The sequence below is a fragment of the Vombatus ursinus genome, unplaced genomic scaffold, assembly GCF_900497805.2.
Source record: "Vombatus ursinus unplaced genomic scaffold, bare-nosed wombat genome assembly UNPS02014813.1, whole genome shotgun sequence".
Classification (NCBI taxonomy): domain Eukaryota; kingdom Metazoa; phylum Chordata; class Mammalia; order Diprotodontia; family Vombatidae; genus Vombatus; species Vombatus ursinus.
Window position 1 is genome coordinate 29,925,374 of NW_020954591.1, and position 18,698 is coordinate 29,944,071.

Sequence of the window (18,698 nt, forward strand, 5' to 3'; positions counted from 1 at the left end):
TGCTGGGTCAAAGGGTATGCAAATAGTGTTTTAATTTGCATTTCTCTAATTATTAGTGTTTTAGAACATTTTTTCATATGATTATTGATAGCTTGTATTTCTTCCTTTGATAACAGCATGAAATTTTCTATCTCTTGTTGGATTTTGTTGGCATCAGAAATACTGATAATTTAAGTGGATTCATTTTATATTCTGCTATTTTGATTAAATTACTATCTGAATTTGGATTAATTTTTTGTTGGCTCACTAGAGTTCTCTGTGTAGCCCATATTTTCTGCAAAAGTTATAATCTTGTTTCTTTTCCTGTGCTTCTGTCTTTTAATTCTTTTTCTTGTATTCTCTGATCTCTTGTCCCTTACTTTCCCTTCTGTTCTTCTCTCCCGTGTATCAGGTGCTGGCAGTTTCCAGGCATATATCTTTTAGGTTTAGAGTGTTTCGTGGCTTTTCTGGGCAATTTATTTCTGTAGCTGCAAACTTTCAGAATCTTTAAGGTGTGTGGAGTGATTACTGCTAACTTGGTATAAAATTTGCTGTCTTGCAGACTCTTGTCCTCATATCTGGGCCAGATGCTTAATTGCCCAGGTGTTTTACCTGGGTCTCCATGTCATCATGCTTTCTTGTGTGATTGACTATCCTGGCTAGGACTTATTAGTTTGAGCACTTCAGTCCTCAGGTTTTAAGATGGCTCCCAGGTATCTTTGGCCGTCCTGAAATTTGCTCACTGCAGTGCTCAGAGGCTGTGGTTTCTGGAAAACTTTCCTGAGCTGTGGTTGCATTACCTGGCTCCTCCTCCTAGGTCCCTACAGGGTATTAACTGTCCTCCTTTTGCTGACCTATGTTGGATGAAGGTACTCATTTTATATTTTAAATTTTTTAATCATTTTCAGTCTGGCACCATTTTGCTTAATCTTTCCTGGAGTAATTGGATTGTTCTCCCCTCCCTCCTCCCCCCGTCTTCTTTAATGACAGACCAACTTAACTTTTTGAAAGAAGAGATACTTAATCTATAATGTGGATTGATATTTTTGATTCTGGAATTAAAGAAGGGGCTTAGGAGGTTTCCTTAGAACCTTATTTCCTCATCAGGTGATTCTTGGGAGCCCATTTAATTTAAGACAATTTAAAAGGTTGTGACATTTAAAAAACTGACCAATCCAAAACTGACCCATAGGTAGATATAGTGGCAATAAAATATGAAATATCTTTTAAATCTCTTCAGGAATAAATTGTTATTTGCCCAGGGAAGTGGGTAAGTGATGTTTTAAGTGGTTTCTTTTCCCAGTTTATTTGCTGGTGACTATAAGGCAGCATATGTATCTGCTTATACCTTTAATATGGAATTGTATAATTTTGTGTTTTATATTCTATGCTTACTGACTTAAGATATCTGTAGATTTTCTTTATTCTTCTGTGGAGCATGGGATGTTGTTTCTCTTTCAGAAAGCACGGATCCATTCTCAATGGCAAGGGTTCTTAACCTTGGGTCTCAGTTTCTCAAGGAGGGATCTGTGAGCTTGGATAGGAAAAAAAAATCATTTTAACTTACATCTTTATTTTCATATAATTGGTTTCCTTTGAATCCTGTGTATTTCATTGTGTACATTTTAAAGCATTATTTTGAGAAGGGGCTCCTAGGGCTTCACTAGCTTGTCAAATGGGGTCCATGACACAAAAAAGTTTAGGAATCCCTGCTCTATAGGAGGAACTTAGTAACTATTACAAAGATTCAACTACTTGGGTTTTTCTGAGCAGAGAATTTCTTCTATCCTTCCAACTTATTCTCTGTTATGTTTGTTCATCCTCAGGTCCTTTGACCCTAACATGCTTTTTTCCTCCTTTAAAAAAAGACTTTCTATGATATAGTATGGCCCTCTTTAATTTAACTGTACTTTTAGGAAAATCTAAATCTAATTCTGGGGACCATGTCACTTAGAATGATAGCTCCTGTGATGAGGATGATATGATCTCTTGGCCTGTTTCATAGAGTTAATTAATGCCCACCCTACCTATCTTGAGTTGATCATTGGTCATAAAGGAGTTCTTACCGATGGTAGAGATTATGGATAACTATCAGTGCTGTGTTACTGGAGCACTTGCTTCATATAGGCAAATATTATCCTCAGTAGAGATCTTTTCTTCATATTTCCTTCAGCACTTCCTACAAGCACTGAGGAAAATTAAGTAAGGAAAGGATATAGAAGTATTGAGGAAAATATGAGGAAAGAATCTCCACTGAGGGTATTTGCTAGCTTCTGGTGATTCAAAGACAAAAAGGAAACAGACTCTGTCCTAAGGACTTTAATGAATACTTTCAGATTGACAACGTTTTCTTTTTATTCAGTATCTGTTGTAGGAGGGCATTTGAAGAGTGTACTGGTGGCCTTTTTAAAAAAAAAAAAGTGGCTTGGTGATCACTTAGTCAACACACATTTATTAAATGCTTTTTATCTGCCAGGCATAGTGCTAAAGCCTAGGGATACAAAGAAAGACAAAGAGTGGTCCCTGCTTTCAAGGAGTTCATATTCTAATGGAGGAGACAACATGCAAATAACTATTTACAAATTTGTATATATGTGTATACTCAAAGTATAATGGCAGGTAATCTCAGAAACAAGGCAGGAGAAGGATATCCAGGGATGAGACCTCGAACATCATATAGAATATGGGATAAAAACCTAGTCTTCATTGAGGCTCTGAAAACCAGGAGTGCATTCCAGTCATGTACTACATGCAGTGAAAAGTCATGGAGTCAAGAGATGGAGTGCCATGCTTGAGAAATAGCAAGTTAAGTCATTGTAGTTTGATAGGTTGTGAATAGCTTTAAATTACAAACAGAGAATTTTATTTATGATCCTGGACATAATAGGAATCCTAAAAATAAACACCATCACAAAACCCTTTTGAAAACAGATTGGATGGGAGGGGTGGTAGATTGTGAATGAGAAGTAGAGGATGACACTGAAGTTGCAAGTTTGTGTGACTGGGAGAATGGTGATGATCTCTTTTGGCTATTTCTCCTCCACCCCACTTCGCACCCCCTCCCCCTCTCCCCTTCCTTTTCTCTGGTTTAGGAGGAGGAGTTTTCTAAATTTATGGTTGTGTGGTAAGTTTTCCAGAACATGAAAGAAATGAAAGACAGCCCGTAGTGCAGAACTTAATGTATTCTAGCAAAGTTATTGAAAGAGATTTGGAGTCACAGATGATCTTGGATGTTAAGGCTGAGAACACAACGAATGTTTTTTTTCTTCCCTTGGGTGAGATGTACTTATCTGGGTTATGGAGTTCTTGGATTATATGCCAACTGGTGCCCTGATACTTGTGCAGCAGCAACATGACCTCCCATCTTATTCAAAATGACCCTTGTGCTGGTGATTCTTCATCAGTTTCTTCACTTCTCAGAGATTCTAGAGCCTTTTTTGGTAGGCAGACAAAGTGTAATTTCTTGCTTCTGCCACCATAATTTACTTTGGGGGAATCTATGGATATTTCATTTGTTAAAGGAGGAAGAAAAGGTAGTAGGAGAGATTGTAGATCACTCTGTGTCTGATATAGAGTTATTTGTTACTCTCCATACAGGGATAGTAGCTTCCCTTAATTGCCTTGGCTAGAGTCTGAGACATTTTATCTGTACATCTATCAGACTCACGGGCATACTTTGCTTAGGTGGCAATTATCTGTGAAGCTACAGCTCAGCAGAGTTGGACGAGGGGCTTCACGGCACTGGAAAAGAAAGCCAATAGAAAAAAAACAAACGCAAAAATACCTTAAAGTATGACCTGGGTTTAAATTTCTTCATTCTCCTGAGTCAGTCTCCTGACTTCAATGCAGGTGTATAGGTGTATTAAATGTATCAACTGAGTGAATACTCAGGGCTTTTATTCAGTATTTAATGTCCTGAGATGACTTGCATCTATCATGTGGATTAGCAAGTAAGTACAGGGGTCCCAGAAAAATGGTTCCATTACAGAACACAGCTTGGGCTTTTTAAAGAAACTAGCATCTGTGATTTTTATGGTGGCAATGGAAACTTCCTTGGAACCAGCAATTTTTCCAAACCAATTATTGAGATTTAACAGGGCTTAAATTAGTAAAAAATTCCTGAATTGATTGACAGCTTTGGTCACAAATCTTGGTTTTGAGCAAAAAACCACTTAGAATACTTGGAGCTAGTAGATGAAACCCAGAAAGAGTTCTGAAGAAGCAAGACTGCAGGTTTATAGGAAAAAAGGGAAAGTGCTTTGATTTTAAACAAAGCCAGTCAGAATGTTGGTTTTTTCATTTTGGACTGTGAAGATCCAGTGTGTCCCAATCTACTTTTCTGTAGTTGGGTTTAATCATCCCACCAATTTTTTGGTGATCCAGAAACGTTCAGTAATAATTAACATTATCAGTGACAAGTACAGTGGGCTTTAGTACTATAGATTTAACATTATGTAGATGTGAAGATTACTGTAATGGCAGACTGTGATTTAAAGGATGTGTAATAATTTTTTTTCTCCTTTATATTTGGTCTAGACCAAAAGTCAGTAGCTTTATACTTTTTTTTTTTTTTGCTTAACATAGGGGTTCTTAAACGTTTTTTGGTATGTCACTGACCCCTTTCGCAGTCTTATAAAACCTATGGACTCCTCAGAATAGAATAATGTTTTTAAATAAATGAAGTAAAAATTTTTAGGATTACAAAGGATACTAATTTATATGGAAAAGTTATTAAAATATATATTTTTTAAAATTCATGAACTTCAATTTAAAAATATTTAACCTAAAAATTGTACATAACAATTGTTACTGAGGGAAAGAAAGAGTATATGATACTGGAGGGTTTATTGTGCAGTAGTGCCAAGAAGATTTTTCCCATTAGTTTTGATTGTCTTTCAGTTTGATTAATCTGTATAATGGTGTTTGCCTCATGAGAACTTGTTTTTTATTGCAAAGAAGTATTGAAAGAATATGTTTCTTAAAAGTATCTCCATTTTAATCCTATTAACCTGAATCTTTGAAAAAATGGAGTGTTATTAAATAATGGCCTTAATTAGCAAAAATGACCTTCAGTTGGACTTTCCTTTTCATTATCTAGGCCACAAAGCCTAAGGCAGTGGGAGTGTTAAATGGGTGTCACAGGTACTGTAGTCATATTTCAGGCCCAATGAGTGTCCTGGATGTGATTTCCTGTCTTTACCAACTGTAATTAAACTAATATGTAGTTGACTGTGACTGGGCATGAACAGCAAATACCTATCACTTGCATTTTAGTCACACACCTGAATACATGCAAATACAGTATAGATGAACAAAGGCGTTGCTTTTCCTGGCTATAGACTAGAAGGTTTAAATTTTCTCAAGGATGGAAACAGAAAGTGAGAATAGTACTTCTGGAGATGACAGTGTCTTTTGGTTGGATTCAGAGGTGATCCAGGTGACTGATAGTGACATGGAAGAAAGGGAAATGGATTTCAGGTAACTATTTAATAACTTAATTCAGTCTCTTTGCCTTTGAGTAAGGGTTTCTTTTCTTTAATAAGAAGTTTTGGGTTAAATGGGAGACAGGTTTCTAGTTGCTTGTTACCCTATGTCTCTTTTCATTCCACAACTTGCTCTAGAGCTTGTAAAAATGCATTTTAAATGACTTGTTAGAGCACTAGGAAGGAAAGGTGTTAGACAGGTTTTGCACCTTCATTTCAAGTATTTCTAGTGGAGACTTATAAAAACCTACTACTTCCCTTATCTGATTGGCATTTGTACCGTGCATTTTTCTTCCTCTAAATGTGTTCTTTTTTGAATATGTTCATAGTCGACTTTTTATAAAATGTTACTTTACATATGACTGTAAATTTTTTCTTAATTCTTGGTCGCTTCTTTACTTTGAACCTGAGACTTAGAGTTTTCTTTGTTTTTGTTTTTCTTCATTTTCTTTTCCCTCTTTCTTTCCTTTCTCTTTTCTGTTTTTTGAGAGTAGGGTCATGGTATCTATAACCTCTCCTTGCCTTGAAATTCGAAGTGAAGGTTTCCCCAAAATGACTCCTGAGAAGCTTTGAAAGTACAAATTATTTAGAAATGTTTTCTTATCCAACTTTTTAAAACAATGTCAGCAGGATATTACTTCTCATAATTTTAACTTTGAAAAAGCATTTTTTTTCTGGCCTTTTCCATGAAGAAACTGTTTATGAATGTAAATTAATTCTTGGGAAGAGGAAAAAAAGTACTTGATGAAGCTTTTCATATACTCCACCAATGCCACCTACATAGGCAATTAAACACCTTTTTATACTTTACCCATGAATGCTGTGGAAGGTGAACATGCCATTATTTTTGTCCTGGTCTTCTTTATGTTTTTGTTCTTCTCATCTCTGTCTTAATGTAATGTACAATTAATTATTTTTAAGATTTAAAAAATGTCAGTGAAGAGGGGAATAAATATTTTTTAATTCCTCTCTTAAGAGTTCATACTGTCTTTTTGTTATTTGTATTTGCCACGATTGGTTTGGAAAAATATTTTTAAATTCTGAAAGAAGAAATTAATATTCAAAGCATTGTAAAGAACATTTGTTTAATGATGTGTGAAAATTCTTGGATAATATCTTTCACTTCAGAACTCCAGAAATGATATCATCTTTATGGGTATCCTCTCTCCTGACATCTGTTTTAATCTCTCACAGACAGTTTTATGAGTTGTTGTGACCAAAAAGATTTTTCCCCTGTTAGCCAACCTGATAGTAAGCCTTTTCTCTCAGATTGTTCCTCTGGATAGAATCTTGCCATGTAGCATGATTAAAAGTCTTTTGCTTTTAGTTATTTTGTTTCAAGAATTTTATTATTCAGTTAGCTTGTTACGCTGCCACTCATCCCCAGTTCTGACTCTTTCCCTGTCTCCTCATGACTGCTGGTGTTGCTCTTCTTGAATCATATTATTATCTCTTAGTATGATCAATCACATCACCAGCAGTCAGTTAAATTTAAATATCCTTCTGGGGTAGAAATGTTTGTCATCTGTGTAAACGTTCTGGGAATTTGCTAAGTAAGGAATAGGAAAAGTACCATTTGTTTTTATGTTGGAGAAAACTGGTAGTACTTGGGTACTGGGTAGTACTTGATTTAATTTATTGGTAAGGAGAAAGGATGTCAAAAATTGTGGCAGGATTTTTTTTTTCTAACTGGCACATTTAAAAGTAAATCTTGGAAGGAGTTTCAGTGATATTTTAAAATCTTACTTTAGGGCAGGGGGGTTAACATTTTGTCTATTGAAATTTCGAAGAACACAGTTTTATTTTGAGTAACTGAGTTGACATCTGTATTTTTCAGGAAACTACTGTTAAATCAGTTACTTGTCTTTCTTTATAGTTAACATTGTCTTTTCTCCTCATCCTACTTGTTCTTCTCCTCCTCCTTCTTCTCCTCCTTCTCCTCCTTCTCCTCCTTTTCCTTCTCTTACTTTCCTTTCCTCTCCTCTTTATTCTTCTCTTATTATATTTACAATGAAGGCATCATAAAGAGACCTGTGTAAGATTGAAATAATATTTTTTCTACCTATTCAGCAATATGGCATTAGGAAATATGTAACAGAAGATATCCTTTCACAGCACATTCTAGCTGAAATGTTTGGGAGCAAAAAAGAGGTGTGGATGTTAAAGGTGAATGAGTGTATGGTAGCAATTTCAGTTGTAGCTTTGATACTGTTAAACAATAGACTTAGTATTTTATGTGAGTTATTTTAGCAAAGTAGATTTAATAATTAAAGACAAACTTCATACTAAAACTTGAAAGTTTTTCTGCATGCCACTTATAGAAATAAAGAATTTTAGAGCTGGAAAGATTTAAATCTTCAAAATAGAAAGATCAGTAATTTGGACCTAATATGTAAAATGGTATTATGGGACTCAATTTCCTCATCTATTTAAATGAGGATAATAATAGTACCTATGACATAGGGTTATTGTGATGAGCAGAGGAGATAATGTATGTAAAATTCTTTGCCAACCTTAAAGCTACATAAATGCTGTATGGTTGTTATTATTAGAATTTGGAGCTGGAATCATGTCCACTCCATCCCCCCTCATTTTAAAGATGAAGAAAATTATACTTAGAGAAGTGATTTGCCCCAATGTTACATGGGTAGTAAATGCAAGAGCTAGAACTTGAACCTTACATGATGTAGCAGGTGAGATATTGCCAAATCTTGTCATTATTGTTGAACTTTTTCAGTATTTTAATTCTACATTTATATGGGTACATATTGTTAGCTCCACACCCACACATGATAATCTCTTTGAGGGCAGGTACTAATTTATCTTTGTATTCCCCCAGCTCCTACCTAGTGCAGTACATTGCACAAATAAACACTTAACAAATGTTTGTTGGGTGAGTGAGTGAATGAATGAATGACTCTTTGCTTAAAAATGTAGTCGATAATGCCAAAAGATAAAGCTTCCCACTTGCCTTAACTTAATAGCTTCTATTTAATGGGTAACAGGTTTCAAGTTATTGTTGTTATTGTTATTTTTTTAAAGAATAATGCTTTACCTGTTGAGATAGCATGATCAAGAGAACTATTAACCCTTAATAATAGACATAGTAAAGACCATTCCTAACCTAAAAATGACTAGTTCTGATAATAAATAGTTGCCTCCTACCACTAGACTTTTTTTCTGCTAATATCTAGAATTACTAGAGTTTGATAATAACAATAGTTATAATGAAAGAAAAGCAAAGGGGGAAAAACCCAAACCAAATCTGAAGCTTTTTAGAGGATCTACTGGTTTAGAAGTGGAAGAAGAATGAGCCGTGAAAATGAGGCACAGCTTTGGGGACTTGACTCTAGCATTCTTCCCCAGAAATACACACCCACACACCCATATATATATATTTACCCATTAGGCATTTTATTTAAAAATGAAAATATCTTTGTTACTTTTCTAGTCTTTACACCTTCCTGGGCAACTCCTTTAATTCTGTTTGCCTCGGTTCCTCATCTGTAAAATGAGCTGGAGAAGGAAATGGTAAACCACTCTAGTACCTTCACCAAGAAAACCCCCAAATTGGAGTCATGAAGAGTGAGACACAACTGAAAAACAACTAAACAGCAACAAAAACCCCATAATGTATTCTTCCATCCAGTGAACACTGGCCTCTTTTCTGTTCCAGGAACAAAACTTTATCTCTGAGCATTTTCTCTGGCTGTCTCCCATGCTTGAATTGCTTGCCCTCCTTACCTATCGGCCTACTGCCTTCCCTGGCTTCTTTTAAGTCTCAACTAAAACCTGTCTCCTCCAGGAAACTTGTCTCAGCCTCTCTGAATTCTAGTGCCATCCCTCTCTTAATTATTTCCTATTTATCCTGTATATAGCTTATTTGTAAGTAATTTGCTATTGTTTTTCCCATTTGATTGTGAGCTCCTTGAGGGCAGGGAATGTCTTTTGTCTCTTTTTATATTTCCAGTGCTTAGCACCATGCCTGGCTCTCAGTAAGCACCTAAATGTTTATTGACTAACTGACTCGGGTACCTTTCAGCTCTGAGATTTACAGATTCTGTGGAGAGACACTAGAGAGCTATAGCCCTAGTTTCACTGAACTTGATGAAGCATCAACTGTTAAAATCTGGTGCCCTGCCAAATAATATCCCATAGGGATTTTTAACTGATAACCCAGTTCTAACATTCTGCCTTCTTTGAGCAGTCTCCAGACACCAGTGACATTTTAGAAAATTCTGTTATCAAATGAAAAACATTGCTACACATCAATAACATCTGTATTTTAAAATGTGTCCTCTAAAGACTTCTGGGACCTATAGATACAGCCATAATCTTGGAAAAAATCCAAATTTCATTGGTTTCAGGGGATAAAATAGATTATTATTTTTCTTAGTGACTGACTTCCAAGTGAGTTGGCCAAGTATGGCAAATTATCTTCAAACCAAAACAAAACAAAAAACCCCAAAACTCAGCAACCGTAGAGTACACCACCTCAATGTATTAAACCACGTCTTAAGATCACATCAGTAAAACTGGAAATTCCAAGATCAGATGCATCAGATCTTTATCTTTAGCTCCATATAAAGAACCAAATTTGAATGAATGAAGTTAAACCTTTGATTCTTATTAAAATATATGAAGCATAGGGTCATAGAACTGTAAGGAATCTTAGAGGTTATCTCATCTAACTCCCTTGTTCTTAACAGATAAAGAAGTTAGAGCCTGGAAAAGTGAAACGAGTTGCCTGTGGTCACGCATAGCCTTGTTATGGCAAACATTGGATTTTAACTCAGCTCTTCTGATTTCAACTCTAATGCTTTATTTTCCTTGTGTTTGCTTGATTTGTTTTCTTATGTCTGCTTCACTGTGTATTATCTAGCTTATGCTTGTAGTTTACAAATGAGGGTAGAACATTTAGAAAAGTTCAGGGAGTCAGTTATTTAAAAGATGAATTGTTTTCCTTTCTCTTGGGTTAGGTAAAGATAAATTCAAAAATGTTTCAATTAAGATTCTGATCCTTCAGGTTTTTGAATTATATAGTAACTTGGGTTTAAAGGTTTCTTTAGTTGTTTCCATTTCTGTTTTTTTGATCAGTCTAAATGAAGCTCAAATTTAGTATCAACATTCTCTTGGCAGTTATAGATTTTATCTTGGTATAAAACAGATGCTTGGTAAAATTAGGGTATTGCCCAATAGAGTGGGAGAAATTCTGAATAAATCAGCCTTTGCAAAGCATATAGTATATTGACAGTGGGTAGGTAGGATTCATTTTGGGTAGAGTTCATGGTATAAAGGAAAAAGTACTTTACTGTGGACTCAGAAGACTTGGTTCAAGTTGTTATTCTGCTGATAAATTTCTATGACCTTGGGAAAACCACTCTATGGATTTGTTTTCTTATTTGTATAAAAATTAAGGATATGGACTGTATAATTGCTTCCATTTCTAAATTACTATGAATGTGTAAATCACTTATTTCAGCTGTTTTCCAGGCCTAAGATTGTTCAATGAGAAAATATGATGATTACTTATTAGAGAAAGGATGAATTTGTTAAGATTATTCACTCATCTAATTGTTCTATATCAGCTTTTATTCCCATTATGATCCAGCTAAGCTACATCATCTGTTCTAAGCTCCATTCTCTTTGTTTGTCTAGTATCTATATAGTGATAGCAAACCAATTTTAATATTCAGTTGCAGAAATCATAATTAGGAATACAATTGCAGGTTTTTGAATTATATAGTAACTTGGGTTTAAAGGTTTCTTTAGTTGTTTCCATTTCTGTTTTTTTGATCAGTCTAAATGAAGCTCAAATTTAGTACTATATGTATTGCCTCATCCTATTAGAATATAAGCTCTTTGAGAGTAGGAAGTATCTTGCTTTTTTATTTATATCAACACAGAACAGTCCTTTGAATATATATATATACATATGTACATATATATATATACACATAGAGAGTAAGCACTTAATGCTCATTAATTCATTCACTGAAGTGGAGAAGAGAACTCATTTGCATGGATATATACAAAATATATACAGAAGAGATACATTTTTGGGGGGGTAGGGTAAAGCGAGGCACTCACAGATGGGCTGTGCATTAGAAAAGGGCTTCATATAGAGGGTAAAGTTTAAACTGAGCCTTAAAGGGAGCTAGGGATCTTAACATGCAGAAGTGAGGAAGGAGTGAATTCCAGGCATGGAAATGAAAGGTAGAGTTTTGGAGGAGATCTCACATTGCTTACATCATAGATTCATTCAAATATTCAAGTTTCCTTATTATATAGCAGATTGATTTGTACATATGAGACACTTACTAAGTGTTGAATTCAGTCAATCAGCAATCATTTATCATGTGCCTACTATGTACTAGGCACTATGCTAAGGCTGAGAGGTAAAAGATGGTTCTTGCCCTCAAGAATCTTACCATATAATGGAGGAAATAGCATACAACCAAATATATACAGAGCAGGCCATATACAGGATAAATAGGACATAAGTAACAGAGAGTGCTAGAATTAAGAGGGTTTGGGGAAAGTTTCCAGAAAAAGAAGGCATTTTAGTTGCGACTTAAAGGAAGATACAGAAATCAGTGGTTGGAACAGAGGAGTGAGAGTGTTCCAGGCGTAGGGGACAGCCAGATAAAATGCCCAGAGCTGAGAGACTGTCCTGTTGGTGGAATAACTAGGAGGCCAGTGTCACTGGATCAAAAAGGTGGTGGGGAGTGAGATTTAAGAAGACTGGAAAGGTAGGAGGGGATTAGATTATGAAAGACTTTGAATGCCAAGCAGACCATCTTGTATTTGGTCCTGGGGCAATAGGAAACCACTGGAATTTATTGAGTAGGGGGTGGTGACTTGGTCATTGGACCTGTTCTTTAGGAAAACCAGTTTAGTGGCTGAATGGAGGATGAATTGGAGTGAGGGGAGACTTGAGGCAGGCAGACCGAACAGCAGGTTATTGCAATAATCCAGGAGAGAGGTGATGGGGGCCTGCAGTAGAGTAGTGGTAGGGTCAGAGGAGAGAGGGAGGTATATTGGAGAGATGATGTAGAGGTGAAATTGACAGCCCTTGGTTATGGGGGTCAGAGATAGAATTGAATTGAATGAACTGATTTGATTTGAGATATAAGTAAGAAGGAAGAGACTTAAAGAAGGTCAATATCTTGTCCAAGGTTGTTGTGCTTGGTGGTACAAGAAGAAATAAAATTTTTGTCTCATTTACAGTTCAGTACTTTTCTGCTATACCAGCTGTGGCTTAGATCTTCCCATTTGACTGCAGAGAGGATCTCCTCCTATCTTCCCCAGCTTTTGCTTTGGGTTAGTCAGTCAATCAGTCAATAAACATTTATTAAGTGCCTGCCAATCATCGTGTTATGCAGTGGGGAATACAAAGAAGGGCAAAAGAAACCCCAAAATAAATAATCAGTCCCTTCCCTCAAGGAATCTACAATCTTGTGGGGAAAGACTGCTCCATACTTTGTTCAGGCATCTATACTTTGTTTCTGACCTCTGCTGACAATTTCAAAAAAATAGATCTGTTTTCTTTACACTATGGGTTCTTAACCTGGGAGCTGCAGATTTCCTTCCAGTGACCTTGTGGATAGTTTCAGGGGATATATGAATTTGGATGGGGGAAAAAATTACATCTTTATTTTCATTAACCTTTGATTTTCTTTGTAATCCTATGTATTTCATTTTGTACATTTAAAAATCATTATTCTGGGAAGGGGGTCATAGGCTTCACCAGTCTGCCAGAAGGGTCCATGACACAAAAAAGGTTAAGGACTCCTGTTCTAAAATGGTTTTTTCCCTTTACCTGCTTCCTTTAGATTACCTGTTGTTTGGAGTCAACTATTTTGCCTCACTTCTAGGAACAAAAATAATTTTTAAAAAATCCATTAAAGATTAAGTGTTTAATATTAAAAAGAAAAAGACATTTCAAGGGTTGTTACAATAGCACACATAGGTCATGTGCTGGAGCTTGATTCACTATACCAAATGCTCACTCTTACTTTATATGTGGTATGTATCACCACTTGTATGCATGAACTTTGCAAAAAAAAAAAAGGTAATTATGTTTATTTAAGTACTTATCAAAGATCATAAAATCATGGTAGTAAAATTGGAAGGGACTTTAGTGGTCAGCCAGCCTTACTTCCTTATTTTACAGATGAGGAAACTGAGAGATGTTAAATGACTTAATCAAGGTCACAGTAGTTTTGTGAGCAGTATTTCTTACAGAAATGCATTGAATTTTGCCACTTTTATGGTTTAGGTGGGTCAGACTATTTTCCATGACTTTTCAGCCATAGGTATCCTTTTTGACTATTCAGTTTAGAGAGGGGAGTAACCTTTCTTTCTTTCTACCTTTCTTCTCAGGAATGATAAAATATTGTAGTTCAGTTTTTCATTTTCCAGAATTTTAGTTGATGACAGTTTCGGGGGAGAAGAGAGATGTCTTAGGTTTTGTTTTTCTCCCACCTTTCTTATTTGTAGCTGGTGGAAAACCTAGGAGTGATGTGGCGCATGTTTCAATCAGTGAATTTAGTTGGAAGTATGTTGGGAGTGGAATGGGATGGGGTGAAAGGGAACAAAACTTCCAGGTGAGGAGAAGGGGTTACTTCTGTCAAGTTTGCCTCATCTTTCTAGTGTCTTGGAAAGAGTACCTGACCTCAGTTCAAGAAGACTTGTGCTAGTTATGTGACCTGGGAAAGCCAGTTCAAAGAGGAGCAAAATGACGTCACTATTTTGGGGTCAAGGTACAATGTGTTCAACAATGGCTGATCAGACCAATATGAGCTCAGAAGGCTCTACCACGGATTGGGCACAGATATTCCATATGGACATTTGGAGTGGAGATGTGTCTGTGTGGGGAAGTTACTTAATCTCTGTCTTCCTCGGTTACCTCATCAGCAAAATGGGGATAATAGTAGCACCAACCTCAGAGGGTTGTTTTGAGGATCAAATAAGATAATGTGAGGGGTCAGCTAGGTAGCACAGTGGATCAATGAATCAGTGAATCAGGGGCCCCTGACTGATCTTCTACACACCACTTTTAGCTGGTGAAGAGAAAGGAAGATTGAAAAAAAGCAAAACAAGGGGGCAGCTAGGTGGTGCAGTAGATAGAGCACTGGCCCTGGATTCAGGAGTGCTAGCTGTCATTATATATGTGCCAAATATAGAGTCTCTCAGTCAGTTCAGGCCTGGATGATAAGTTTTTGCTGTACTATTAGAAACTCAGGTAAGCTACAACATAGAATCAGTAAAAATATTTGATTGCATTTGAAAAGGAAATTGAAGACATCATAGTCCTTTTTAGTGCTGGTTCTCTAAATAAGTATACTGTCTTTGAGGCTCATGCCCTGGTTTAAAGGGTTTATGTCTCAGAGTGATCTGTCTTGCACTGTAACACAGTTAGCATGTACTGTTACTTAGAGATAACTAAGTGGTTCAGAGGTTACGAGTGCTAGACTTGGAGTCAAGAAGACCTGAGTTCAAATCCTGCCTTTGACACTTATTGATTGTATGGCTTTAGGAAAGTCACTTAACCTTGGTCTTCCTCAGTTTCCTCATTTGTAAAATGGAGTTAATAATAGCACCTACCCAACAGGGTGCTGTGAAGATCAGATTAGATAATTGGAAAGCACTTTAAAGTCTGCATAAATTCCAGCTACTGCTATTTGAAAGAAACATAATTAACAATTTTGTGTTTGATTCTGTTTTTTCTTGCTCACCCTCATGAATTTTTTCATGATCATTGAAATAAGTGAAAATTGGACATCTGGAAAAATGAGGGGTAATTTAAAAATTGACTGCTGAATTTGAATGATAACCCAGTGTAAGTTCTTGAAATAAGAAGAGGAATACCAGAAATTTAAGTAGAGGTTTGAAGAAAAAAGTTTCAAAACTGAGTAATGTTAATGGAATAATTAAGATTTTTCAGATAAAGTTTAATTGTACTGTGAAGGTTGGAGGAGGAACTGTGCTAAAATGAGTGAAATAAGTCTAACAAATGAAGATTCTACTGAAGTAAATGAGTTTGTGTGGTTTCTTTTTTTTTTTTTGTAAACAGTAAAACAGGGTGATGATGTGGGTTGGGTTTTGGGTGATACAAGTTAGAAACAATAAATCAAGAAGTTTTACTTTAGTTGTTAAATTTGATAATGTTTTATAATTTATCTGCAGAAACTAAAATCATGAGGAGTAGAAAGTTATATTTTTGGCATTGAAAAGAGCAGATTTTTCTTTTTTTTACACAAAGTGCATTCCACAGAATTAAATGTTAGATTTAACCCTCAATCTAAAAACAGTATCCTGAATGGTCTTTAGCAGATTGGAATTATTAGAAGAGACTGGTATTACCAAGTGTACATTTTGTAGAATATGTTACAAATATCTGATTTAGATAGATTTCCTTTTACTGTACCTCAGGTGGCCTAATATTTTGGTTTTAAATCCAGTCTTGTCCAAAAACCCATGACAAGAAATTGCTCATTCTGGTGTAGAAGTATCTCCCAAATTATCTTTTATTTTATTATTTCTTATTATGTGCTTTTCCTTCTTTTTATTTGAACAATTTAACTTTTCCCTTTGACCATATTTTCTCTTCTTCTCTCGGCTCCAACTAATCCAGCTAAGCTCTATTTTGAGCTTTTGGTCAGAAAGCTTGATAAAAATCTAGTAAATTAACACATCATTCTCTAGTCAGTAGCAGGAAGTGAGCTACCTTACTGAGTTAACATATTTTTCTGGGAGTCACCCTGTTTATGAGTTAGAATCAGTTATGCTGACTGCTTTTCTTGAAGTAGACTATTACATGATAGAGCTTATCTGGGTTAATTTGTGAGAAGAAAACAATTCGACAACCACTTCTGTATTTTCTGCATTACTATACATATGAAATTTAACTGTCAAAGTGTTTAAAAGCCTATTCCTGATCCCACTGATTTTGATTCTGACTCACAAATGTTACCTTAATTTCCTCAACTGTAAAATGGGGATAATAACAATATTTATTTTGTAGGGTTGTTGTGAGGATCAAATGAGATGTAATGTGCTTAGCAAAGTGCCTGGCACATAATAGGCGCTATATCCCTTTCTCCACCTCTCTAGTATCCTCATTGATATTGGGGGGAATCTTTGTTTTACATATTGTCAAAATTAGAATTTACATAAAATTTTATGGATCTTTTACATTTAATCTCTCCCAGGGAATTTCATTAGTTAAAATGGATGTTGTATCTATTAAAATTACTTCAAATTTTCCGAGGTTACTGATATCACTAATCTTGATGTTGATGATTATGGAATCGCATATATCAACTTAATTGGGTTCTGAGCACTTTGTCAACTCTTGTGACATAGGTAGAAAGTAAAACATAATCTTCAATTAATAGAACAGTTTTTTAAAAGGAAATTTTCTTCTCCCCACATAAATATTAGGTCGATTAAAGTTACGTCTGTGTTGTATAATTAAAACTGATTGGGGACCATGCTTCATTTCACCTTAGGGCACATAATAAATAATTGTTCATAGAGCAAAAGTTCATTCAGCCTTGTTTTCTGTAGGTTTTTGTCAAATTATTTCAATATATCTTGACAGACTTGAGGCTTAGACATACATTGGTTCATCCCTTTAATTTTGCACATCTTTCAAAAATTTAGGACCTAAGTCTTGGGGCTCCAGGACTTTAAAAATCTAGGACCTAGTCCCAGCTGAGCAGCAAAGGAAGTATGAACTATTATTTCCACTTAGCAAGGAAAGCTCAACACTAACTTTTTGTTTACCCCTACTCCCACATCATTAGACCTTCCTTCTTCTTGGTTCACTATTCCACTCACCAAAGCATCCTTTCCAAATAATTTCATCCCTCCTCAAACCTTCTGTGGCTCCCCATCTGTCAACTGGAACTTTGCTTCATATTTTACTTAAAAAAAATGGAGGCTAATTGCTGAGAACTTTCTTTATCCTTTCCTCCTCATCTCACTTTACTCAGGTGCTTTCGACCACTACCTCCTCTTTCAACCCTATCTCACAAGAAGAGATGACCCTTCTCTTTGCCAAGGTTAATGCTTCTACGTGCTCAACTAATTACATTCTAGTACTCTCACTAATTTTCAACGTCTCCCTGTCTACTGCTTATTTCCCTACTGCTTACAAACTTGACTATGTTTTGCGTATCCTCAAAACACTCTCAATTGATCCATCTGTCCCTGATGGTCATCTTCCCTTTTTGCTACTAACCTTTTTGAATAGGCCATTTATGATCAGTGCTTCTACTTCTAATCTTCTTACTATCTTCTTAACTCTTTGCCATTTGACTTTCAATCTCATCATTCAACTAAAATTATTCGCTATAAAGGTATCACTAATGTCTTAATTACCAGGTTTAATAACCTTTTCTCAGTCCTCATCCATGTTGACCTCTCTGCAGCTTTTGATACTGTCCATGTTGACCTCTCTACAGCTTTTGACTGTCAGTCACTCTCTTCTCTTTGATATTCTTTTCTCTCTGGATTTTCATGACACCACTCATTTGGTTCTCCTCATATCTATATGATGTCTCATTCTCAGTTTCCTTTGCTGGATCTATCTTCATCCAGGTTATGCCCACACTATGGTGGTTCTGTAGAGCTCTATCCTGTTCCCTCTTCTTTTTTTCCCTCTACACTGTTTCACTTGCTGATCTTATCAGCTCCTATGGATTCAACTATCATCTCTATACAGATGTTTATCATTTGTATTGTCCTTTCCTAACCTTTCCACATCTAGTTTCATATTATTACTTGCTAATTAAACATATTGAACTGAATGTCCTGTAGGCATTTTAAACTAACATGTTCAAAACTGAACTCGTTACCTTTTCCCCCAAACTTTTGCTTCTTAACTAACTTCCCTGTAACTATGGAATGCATTGCCATTCTCCCATCACTCACGCTCTCAACTTAGAGATCATCCTTGACTCTTTACTCTTCTCTTACCCTCACCCCCATTTCTAATCTGTTGCCAAGTCTTGTCCGTTTTACCTTTCTGATATCTCTTGTGTATGTCTACTTTTTTCCTCTGACACTTATCTCATTCCTAGCCTGTTGCAGTGGCCTGCTTGTTGGTCTCCCTGCCTCAAGTGTATTCCTACTACAGTCTGTCTTCTACTTAGCTATTAACGTGATCTTGAAGCACAGATCCATTTCATTTCCTCTACCCCAATAAACTCCAGTTTCTTCTTATAA

At 35.9% G+C, this 18,698-nt stretch overlaps 1 protein-coding gene across 7 annotated transcripts in view; it reads left to right on the top strand.

The window, feature by feature from the left end:
• Positions 1-5,267: 5,267 nt before the first annotated feature.
• Positions 5,268-18,698, top strand: part of ARHGAP32 (Rho GTPase activating protein 32) — a 245,317-nt gene continuing 231,886 nt past the window's right edge. For all 7 annotated transcript variants that reach the window (XM_027835094.1, XM_027835097.1, XM_027835098.1 and 4 more), the window contains exon 1: positions 5,268-5,457. In XM_027835094.1, coding sequence (XP_027690895.1) covers positions 5,345-5,457 — 113 coding nt within the window. In that variant the 5' untranslated portion in view covers positions 5,268-5,344. The remainder of the gene's footprint in view (positions 5,458-18,698) is intronic.